This window comes from Equus przewalskii, chromosome 16 (genome assembly GCF_037783145.1).
Source record: "Equus przewalskii isolate Varuska chromosome 16, EquPr2, whole genome shotgun sequence".
Lineage (NCBI taxonomy): Eukaryota > Metazoa > Chordata > Mammalia > Perissodactyla > Equidae > Equus > Equus przewalskii.
The window spans coordinates 39,438,882-39,450,420 of record NC_091846.1 but is presented as its reverse complement, the minus strand read 5'-3'; the positions used below and the strand labels follow the sequence as shown (position 1 = coordinate 39,450,420).

Here is an 11,539-nt window from a genome sequence, read left to right as displayed (position 1 = left end):
TCATGTTATCTTGTGGATATAGACAAACTGATTTTAATGTTTATATAGAAAAACAAAAGATCCAGAATAGCCAAAATAAAATTGATGAAGAATTAAGTCAGAAGACTGAGACTACTCAATTTCCAGACTTACTATACAACTTCAGAGATCAAGACAGTGTGGTATTCATGAAGGAATAGACAAAAAATATCAATAGAATAGAATAGTAAGCCCAGAAATAGACCCACACAAATAGAGTTAACTTATCTGTGACATAAGAGCAAAGGAAATCCAATGGAGAAAGGATAGTCTTTTCCACATATGGTGCTGAAACAACTCAATATCCAAATGCAAAAATATAAATGTAGACACAAACCATACACTTTTCATAAAAATTAACTCAAAATAGATCATAGACAAATTTAAGTGGAAAACTATAAAACTTCTAAAAGATAAGATATGGAGAACATAATGGAGAAAATCTATATGACCTTGTTCTGGCAATGAATTTTTAGATATAACACATAAGCATAATTCATGAAAGGAAAAATTGCTATGCTAAATAAAAAACTTCTACTCTGTGAAAGACACTGTTAAGAGAATTAAAAGATAAGCCATTATTGGGAGAAAACATTTACAAAACACATATCTGATAAAGTACTTGTATCCAAAATATACAAAAATTGTTAAAACTCCACAAGAAGAAAACAAACAAACAAAAAAGATTAAAAAAAGGGCTTAAATCCCAATAGACACCTCACCAGAAAAAATGTACAGATAGAAACTAAGGATAGGAAAAGATGCTCACCATCATATGTCAATAGGAAATTGTAAAATAAAACAGCAGGGAGATACTACGAGGAATCTATTAGAATGGCTAAAAGCCCAAACACCTGACAGCCCCTAATGCTGGCCAGGATGGGGAGCAACAGCAACTCGCATTCATTGCTGGTGGGAATGCACAAAGGTATAACCACTTTGGATGGTCTGTTCGACAGTCTATTATAGAGCTAAACATAATTTTACCACACAATCCAGAAATCAGTCTCCTGGTATTTACTCAAATGAGTTGAAACATATCATCACAAGATCCTGCACACAAATATTTAAGCACCTTTATCTATAATTACCAAAAATCAGAAATAATCAAGATATCTTTTAATAGGTAAATGAGTAAACAAAGTATATACTTTCATACAATTAAATAATATTCAGTTGTAAAAAGAAATGAGCTATCAAGTCACAAAATACACAGAGGAACCCTACATAACGTACTGCTAAGTGAAAGAAGGCAGTCTGAAAAAGCTATATACTATACAATTCCAACTATATGACATTCTGAGAAAGACATAGCCATAGAGAAAGCAAAAACTATCAGTGGTTGCCACGGGTTCAGTGGCAAAAGTAAAAGATGGATAGGGGAACACAGCGGCTTTTTAGGACAGTGGAACTATTTGGTATGATACTGTAATGTTGCATGATACTGTAATGGTGCATACACACGCATTTGGCAAAAACATATAATTTTACAACACACAGAATGAACTATAAGGTAAACTATAGACTTTAGTCAATAATAATGTATCAGTATTGGTTCATCAATTGCAGCAAATGTACCACATCAAAGCAAGATGTTAATAACAGAGGAAATTGGGCATGGAGAAGAGGGAATCCATGGGAACTCTTCACTCTCTCTACTCGATATTTGGTATAGCTAAAACTGCTCCACAAAGTTAAATCTACTAATTGAAAATAATGTTTCAATATGCTAATATTTATACTTGTAACGTAAAAACAAGCAATTATTAACACATGGACTTGTGACCATGGTGTTTGTCATCACGGCCATTCATTAAATGCTAAATTGTTGCAGAACCTTGCAATTTGAAACTCAGAAACTGTTACCAGTGATCATTACTCTTAAGATAAACTATTTACTATGATTTTTATTCATTTCTCAATTTTCCTACCATTTTCTTTTTTTTTTTTTTGGCTTATAAATAATAGACATTTATTTTTCACAGTCCTGGAGGCTGGAAGTCTGAGATGAGGGTACCATCGTGGTCAGGTTCTGGTGAAGACTCTCTTCCAGGTTGTAGACAGCCAACTTCTTGTATCCTCATGTGACAGAAAGAGGGCTAGCTAGCTCTCTGGCCTCTTTTTATGAAGACACTAATCCCATTCACAAGGGCTCCACACTGGTGACTTAATTACCTCCCAAAGGCCCCACCCCCAAACACTGTGACCTTGGGGATTAGATTTCAACATACGAATTTTGATGGAGACACAAACTTTCAGTTCATAATACATACTAACCTACTATATCTCCTGCGAGTTTTTTCTTTTTTTTAAGCCTAAACATCTATGCTAGCAACTCAATTAATTATCATTTACTTTTTTCTTTTAAAAAACCATACTTGAAAGAGAAGAATATCTGGTTCATTGAGTTTAGGCAGAGATGATGGTTATGTAACCCATTGCTCTTTTTCTATGTATCTCTCTAGCCATCCATTCATCCATCTGTCATCTATTTATATATCCATCCATTCATCTATCTATGTATCATCTATCTCCATCCATCTGTCTATGTATCATCTATCCATCCATCCATCCATCTATCTATCTATCTATTTATCTACTAATCTATCCATCCATCCATCCATGTATCATCTATCTACCTATCCATCCATGTATCTATATATCCATCCTTCCATTCATTTATCTATGTGTCATCCATCCATCTATCTATTTATCTTTCTATCTATATATCCATCCATCCATCTATCTATGTATCACCTATTTATCTATCTATCTCATCTCTCTTTCTATCTATGAAGTTCTTAGTATTCTTCTTTGAACTAATGGTAACATCCTACTGATTTTCTAAATAAAACCCTTGACATGTATACATTTTATATCTGCATAAGAGTCATGATTATATCCTCTTTAATAATGATCTTTTAACAACTGCAACTAAGAACACATTTTAAATTGATAAAAAGGAGAAGAAATTGAAAAAAAAACCCTCATACCCACTGAAAAATGGCCAGGTCCATGTATTTCTGTTATATGCCCAAAAGTAATTACTCCAAGTTAAAAGACAAGATCATACCTGTTACCAGGAAAGCTGTAACAACTTTTTGTTTGTTTGCTTTTAAATTCAGTACTCATGTATGACTTATGTCACATTAAAATCTGCAGATGTCTCATAAATTTCAGATTTGCATGTCAAATTTCTTGATATAAACATGAAGCCATCAGCAACCAGGTGGCACGCACGCACCATTTATTGGACAATAGGGTGCGCATTTAGTTGGTGATTCTGTAGTTCATGTGGATTTCTGGTTTCACGTCACAGACAACACTCAAGAGCTGGTTCATCACGTTCTCCATGTACTTGCTGTAACTTCCATTCAGTTCTTTTATCTGCCCTTGTGTTTGTTCTTCTATTTCTCCTGAGAGACTACTCTGAGATCCCATTATCTTAGATTGTTTTAGTCGAAATTCCTTATCTCTCTGCATTCTGTACTGGTCGATTTCTGCCATCGCTTCTTCCTTAGCTTGCTTCAATCTCTTCCCTTTTCCAGTAAGTAGATTCAATCTGGAAGTTGTCTATCTCAACCATTTCACAATATCGAGAAACTGAGGCGCGGTGACTCTTCTTGGCTTCCTCTAGCTTGTCCTTGGCCCTTTTTTCTGCCTGAAGGAGCTGTTGGATCCCCTGAGACTGGCTGGTCATGGCAGCCTGCTTCAAGTCGGGTAGCTTCTCCCTACCATTTTCTTTTATTGGCCACAATGAGAAAGAGAATAAGATACAGTTATCTCTAACTTTAGTCCAAATCTAAATTTTAAAATCAAAAGCATTCCAAACTTAGAAGCAGGATATTCCATAGAAGCAGTGATGTTTTATTTTCCAGCAGGCTAATTGAAAAGTAAAATATTTATAGAATAATTCAAACCCACAATATTTCATTAGTTTTATTTTGGATTTATTTTTTCTTATTCTGAATTCAATAATAATATCAAGTATCCTAAAAAATGATTGAGGCATATTATAAATTCGTATTGTGTTTGTTACAAGAATATTTTATTTAATAATAATAAAACTTAAGTGTCAAAAATGAGAGACAAGGGGCCAGCACGGTGGCACAGCAGTTAAGTTTCACATTCTGCTTCAGTGGCCCAGGGTTTGCTGGCTTGGATCCTGGGTGTGGACATATGAACTGCCTGTCAAGCCATGCTGTGGCAGGCGTCCCACATATAAAGTAGAGAAAGATGGGCATGGATGTTAGCTCAGGGACTGTCTTTCTCAGCAAAAAAGAGGAGGATTGGTGGCAGATGATAGCTCAGGGCTAATCTTACTCAAAAAAAAAAAAAAAGAGAGAGAGACAAGAAGAGGTAGTCACAATGGCAAAAGTGGTATGTTCCAATGGTAGGGAACAAAGATTCTTAAAGGATCTATCTGAGGCCATATGATTGGAGAGAATTTAGTATCTGCAGAAAAATTAAAGGGATACAAAATGAAGACTCCCTTATTGAAGCATTCACTGGTAGAGGCAAACACTGTTTAAATATATATAGCAAATTCATCAATAATTGAACAAAATGACTATACTAAAAAAAATTGTGTTTGTCAAAGCTCTTACACATATTACTACAGTCATAATTACATCTTTTACTCAACCATTTAATTGCAAATTTGCCTCCTTTGAATTTAAACGTTTATATACAAATAAAACTGAAAAGTAAGACTACAAGAAGAATAAAACATACGTTTTCTATTTTATATTCTAATTGCTCCACAACAAAGGATTTTAGTTTGTTTTTAATCTTAAAATTTTCACCTTTACTTTTCTTTTCTTTGACCTTTTATATAAGATGGGACTCTAGCATCTCAAATCAAGTTCTGTTCATCAGCTAAAATGAGATTATGTCTCAGTGAAAGGAAGATGATTGATGTAATATGACAAGGGCAGTCAAATATGGCACATCAGCTTCAAAATATTAAATGTTTTTGTGGATGAAAACAAAAATAAAATATCTGGTTTTAAGGGCTTATGGAAAATAAATGTAAGACTCTTCATGGTCAAAGCCAAGCATTCCATCATATTTTAAGTAATTATAACATTCATAAGCAAATAGATTACAACTTCTCTCAAACGTATAGAAAATGTAAAAAATAACAAGTAATTCTCATTAAAACACATTTAAGTTCCATTTTTAAGAAAAATATTACAAGAAAATTAAATAGGAAGAAAAGAACTTTGTAAAACAAATTAACAATTAGAAAGAGTATTTTTAATTAAATATATGCTGAGATAAACTTACTCATATTTGACTTGATTTTCTGAACATCGTGTTTCTAGCCTTATTTCGATTTGTACTTTCCTTTATGAGTTGCATGCTAAAGTTAATACTTTGTAGAAATTACATAAAAAATTAAAGAAAAATAAAAACACATTTTTAAAGTAGTGGTATCACGCAGTTTTAATTACTTTAGAAAACTGAAGTTTTGCAAATGGTCTAATTGTGAGATTTTTATTTGAGATATATATGGGTATATATACAAGGATATATAGATATATAGATATATATGCATGTATATATGTATTCATATCCGTATATATTCTGTAACTTGATCTTAGTCTCTTTTTCTTCACTCCCTCTCTGCTTTAAACACGCTGCATAATCCAAAGATATTGGAATGTGAACAGATCTTTAAAATTAGTTAATTGCACAATCCCCTAATATTTCACATAAAGAATCCCTGAGAAGGTGACTTGTCCATGGTTATAGAGCTAGCCAAAATGATTGTTCATGCCAACAATTACTGTTTAAAATATAAACTCATAGTTGTATACGATCTTTTCATAATATGAAGAAGTAATCAGGATCTGAGTTACATAACTAGCATGCTGACATTTTTGTTAAATATGTGGGCCATTACATAATCTTCATAGGATTAGACATGGTGTATTCTGTATGATTAATGCACAAAGTTATATTTTTCACTATATAATTTATATACATACACATACACATAAGACTCAAGATTTAATCTAAAAATCTGGCATCTCTGACTATTTGTGCTTCAGTGATTTTTAGAAATGTAAGGAAAGGTGTAAGTGCAATAGCAGACATCTTATTAGGTTCTGATTAAGAAGGAATAAAGGCAACAGGAAACAGGAAACAATGCACTATTGTTAATCCAAAACTGGTACATCTATAATCTTATGCTGTGCTGAATAAAATAGAAGACAAAGCCATTAAATCTATATTGTAATGATGTTTTTATTTGCTCTTTTGTAGAAGATTACTATAATATATCCAGCCAGCTGACTTTCCAGAAATTCTCTCTATAATATAACAATAATAATAATGATGATACCACAGTTTTATAGAGTGTTTATCTTCCAAGATGCTCTGTGTTTATATGCACATCGCCTCATTCATTCTAACAACGTTCCTGTGAAAAAAGTGAGGTCAGACATTATGTTTCTCATTCACTGTGCATGTAAAGGCAGCAAAGCCAAGCCAAATGACTTACAGGATTATTTGCAAAACTGAAGTTAGAATCTAGGCCTACTGATTCTCAGTATTTCCTACTTTTTAAAGAATTATTCAGCCTATTCCATGTTCCTTGCTAATAGGTTGCTATATCTTGCAAATAAATTCACAGGATAAAGATGCCCAGTTAAATTAGATTTTCAAATAAAAAATGAATATTTATTCAGAATAAGTGTATGCTGTGCAACATTTCAGGCATATTTACACAGAAAAAAGTGCTTGTTGTGTATCTGAAATTCCTGTATTTTCTTCTGGAAATCCTACCTGGTAGCCAGAACCAAAATGTGAAAACAATTACATGGTTGGATTAGTGACACAGACAGCAGAGATGATTATTTTTTTCCCAAAGCCCCAGTACGTAGTCTTATCTTCTAGTTGTAAGTCCTTCTAGTTCTTTTTCATGAGCTGCCTCCACAGCATGGCCACTGACAGACAGGTGGTGTGGTTCCGCACCCGGGATCCTGAAGTAGAACACACCAAACTTTAAACACTAGGCCGTCAGGGCTGGCTCAAATGATCATTTCTTAATATATATAAATATCAAATCACTATGACGTACACCTGAAAGTCATAAGACATTGTACATCAATTATCCTTCAATAAAAAAAGAAATAAAAAAGAAAGAAGAGATAAATTGAACTTTATTCAAATTAAAAATGTTTGTCCTGCAAAGATACTAACAAAAAAGTGAAAACATAGTCAACAGAATGGGAGAAAATATTGGCAAATCACATATCCGATGAGAGAAGTTCATCTACAATATATAAAGAACTCTTATAACTTAATTATATAAAGATGCAAAATGCAATTAAAAATAGGGTTTAAATTATTTAAAAGGAAACTTGAATAGTTATTTCTCCAAAGGAGATATTTACATGGCCAATTTGCATATGACAAGATGTTCAATATCATTAGTCATTAAGGGAATTCAAATCAAAACCATAAGTGATACCACTTCACACCCACAAGAATGGTTATAATAAAAAAAGGCAGATAATAACAAGTGTTGACAAGGTGTGCATAAATTAGAACACATATATTTCTGGTTGGATTGTAAAATGGTACAGCACTTCTTAAATACCTTGACAGTTCCTCAAATGTTAAACATAGAGTTATCATACAACTCGTCAATTCTCGTCCTGTTTATATACTCAAGAAAAATGAAAATATATATCTACAAAAGTACTTTTACTTGTATGTCCATAGAAACGTCATTCAAAATAGCCAAAAGTTGGAAACAATCCAAATGTCCATTAGTTGGTGGATGGATAAACAACATGTGGTATATCCACACAATAGCCTATCATTTGGAAATAAAAAAGAATAATGTACGGATACATGCTATAACATGGATGAACCTAGAAAACATGATGAGCAAAATAGGCCAGTCATAAAAGACTCCATATAACGTAAACTCATTCATACGAAATGTTGAAAACAGGCAAAAATACACAGACAGAAAGGAGATGAACAATTGCCTGGGACTAGAGCATCAGAAGGTGTGGGGATAGGAAACTACAGTTAACAGATATGGGTTTCTATTTAGGGTGATTAAAATGTTCTAAACTTAGACTGTAGTGATAGTTTCACAACTCCTAGAACATACCAAAATCATTGACTTGTACATTATAAATTGGTAAATTTTATGGACTGTAAATTATAACTGAATAAAGATGTAAATATTAAACAAAATGGCCCAATGATTTTTAAATAGAGAACTTTCAAGATATCTCTTCTCTAATTTTGGTAAAAACAATTTAGCTGTAATAAATATTGACCTTTGGTTATCATAAAGAAGACCCTTGGTATCATAAAGAAGTGTTTAGAGGGAAGTATACAAACATTTGTAATTCACTTTGAAACGCAAGAAAATTAAACTGGGTCAATGGATGGATAGAAGGATAGACAGACTGATACATATGTGATTAAACAAGTATAGTAAAATGTTATCGGTAGAATCTGGGTAGCAGATATATTAGTGTTCACCATAAAATTCGCTGAGCTTTGCTGTATTTTTGAAATTTTAAAAACCATTTCTAAAAAGACATTAACAAGCATTTAAGAGGAGGTTTTCTCACTGGTCCTTTTCATCTTTCTTATTAATGTTGAAAATTAAACAAAAATATTGTCGGGAGAGATTTTGAGAGAGATTGGGTCTGTTTAATTATGTTATAAACTTAGGTAAATCATTTTACTTCTGAGTTTGGTGACCATATCTTTCTGTTTGTTCAGGACATTCCTAATTAATTGCTATTGATCCAGTGTATTTGTGAATAGTGCTACCTTTTTTTCTCAGAATAAAATACTCTACTTTTAAGCATATAAAGCTACGCATTAGAATTACATGGATGCCAAGAATCCATCTAGGGGCCGGCCCGGTGGCCGAGTGGTTAAGTTCGCCCGCTCTACTTCTGGTGGCCCAGGGTTTCACCAGTTCGGGTCCTGGGCACAGACATGGCACTGCTCATCAAGCCATGCTGAGGCGGCATCCCACATGCCACAATTAGAATGACTCACAACAAAAAAAAGTACACAACTATGTACCAGGGGTCTTTAGGGAGAAAAAGGAAAAGTAAAATCTTTAAAAAAAAAAAAAAGAATCCATCTAGCCTTGAAATGAATGTTTATAATTTATTGGCATGGTCTATAATTTCAGATTCTGAAGACACAATCTATTGTCTAATTCATCCATGTGAATTAAAAATTTTGTATATTATTTTGTCTTTTAATTGACTGAATTCAAAATTTAATTAAGATATAATGCTTTGAAACACTTATATATTCAATTTGTATTGGTAGTATTTATTTATCAGTTAAAGTAGTGTAAATAAAACAGGATGAAATAAGGACTGGTTGAAAGACGTGCTTCAGTTGTAAAGAACAGATGAAAAATTTATGGTTCTGTGATTCACTTTATTAATGAAGAGAATTGCTAAATATATGCAGTATGTTGAATTGAACCTCCCAAAAGATTATGTTGGAAATTCTAAGCTTGGTACATGTGAATGTGACCTTCTTTAGAAACAGGGCATTACAGAGATGCAATTAGTTAAGGTGAGGTCATAGTAGATTAGTGTGGGCTGTAAATCAAACGTGACTTGTGTTCTTATAAAAGGAAAGAGACAGAGATGCACGGGAGCTGAACACCACATAGAAATAGAAGTAGAGATTGGAGTTTTGTGTCTAAAGCCCAAGAACACCAAAGATTGCCAGCAACCATCATGAACTAGGAGAGGGGCCTGGAATAGATTCTCCTTCAGAAACTCCAGATGGATCAACCTGGGCAACATCTAGATTTCTGATGTCTAGCCTCAGGAACTGTTGTTTTAAACTACCAAGTTTGAATTAGTATGTTTTGGTAGTCCTAAGAAACCAAATAAACACACAATGCACACATACATACATGTATATGAATATAAATGATATAAAATAATGCATGTGATTACACATAAACAATTATATCTATGCCTACACATACAAATACATATATACACATATATATGATTATAAAACATTTAGCTCATTTGAATTGCAAATAAAGCCACAAAGAAAATGTGTCCATGTATAGTAACATACATATATATATTACTAATTCGAAGGTATGATCCTTCAAATAGACAAACCATGACATGATTTTTGAATCTAACATAAAGTCGGCTGACATTATTTTCTTTCAAATATGTTTACATTAAGATATCCTAAATAGATTGAATAGATAGAATATACGTAATCTAGACAAAAAAAATAAAATTTCAAGAAGATAACTGTCAAAGCTCATTTTTACATCTAGACCCTGAAAACATTTTAGCATAGTGTATTATAGAATTTGATCAACTTCATATCTGAAAGGTGCTGAATAAAGATGCAACCAGAAAAGGACCAACAAAAGAGCACATTAACTCCAAAATAATTATAAATTTCATACTATTTTTCTAAATTTCCAAAGTACAATATCTTAAAGAAAGTATCCGGTATATAGCAAAGACCCAAGAAATATTTATTCAATGATTAATTAAATAAATTAAATAATTAAATGATTCAACACATATATATTTGTATTCAAGTTATTAATCCTTATTATGGCCACAAAAAAAAAATGTTATCGTAATGTTGACACTTTTGTTAATGATATTATTTTATATAAACTATATTACCTAAATTTGTAGAGAAAAACGTAATTTTAAAGCCAAGTTACTATTAAACCTATTGAAATTTGGATTTGTTTTCTGCTTCTATACACCCCCACTCATTTTTTTGACTTCAAAAAAACTACATGTCATTTCAAACAAATATTGAAAAAACATATTTGCAATAACTATTAAAAAATAATGACTTTATTTTCATAGAATATTTTATAAATAGGTGTGGGGCTATAGAATGCTACATGACTGGTAAATGGGATTATTTCATTTGCAAGGAAGATCATATTTCTTAATATAAGTCTATCATATTTTACAGACGTTTATACATTAACACACTCAAACACGCACTGTAGATTGCATCTGTGTGCACGTGTGTGATATATGTGCACTTGTGTGTGTAATGTCTATCTAAATGCTCCTTTTTCAACACATACATTTCTCTCAATACCTTAGTAATAGGTATCTATTAAAACAACTTTCAACTGTTTTTAACACATGGCTTCTCAACTTTTAATACTTTATCCTCCAATTATATCTTTTCTAAGTATATTTCTCAATAGTAGAGACTAAAGGGACTAGGCAGAAAGAAAGACGTGAATCCATAGGTATCATGTTAAAACCAATCATTAACCTACTGTGAAACGCTGTTAAGTTATACACCAGGCCAGTTTCAGAAATGATTATCAAACTGTGTAAGGATAACTGAAACCAGTAACAGAGTAAACACTGTGTTAGGATAATAGGGTGCTAACAGGGCAGATGCCTTCCAGCTGAATCATTTTTCCATTCCTGGAAGATTTTGAAATGGAGAATTAAGCATTGTCTACCTCAGGGTTACTCAGTCAAAATGT

The 11,539-nt window shown here is 32.5% G+C and overlaps 1 protein-coding gene across 1 annotated transcript; it reads right to left on the bottom strand.

The window, feature by feature from the left end:
- Positions 1–3,010: 3,010 nt before the first annotated feature.
- Positions 3,011–3,741, bottom strand: LOC103548365 (V-type proton ATPase subunit G 3-like). Its single transcript, XM_070578548.1, has 2 exons — positions 3,629–3,741; positions 3,011–3,591 (listed from the first exon to the last, which is right to left on the bottom strand). Exons 1-2 carry the CDS (start codon positions 3,716–3,718, stop codon positions 3,289–3,291), a joined length of 393 nt encoding a protein of 130 aa, XP_070434649.1. The 5' UTR covers positions 3,719–3,741; the 3' UTR covers positions 3,011–3,288.
- Positions 3,742–11,539: the final 7,798 nt, after the last annotated feature.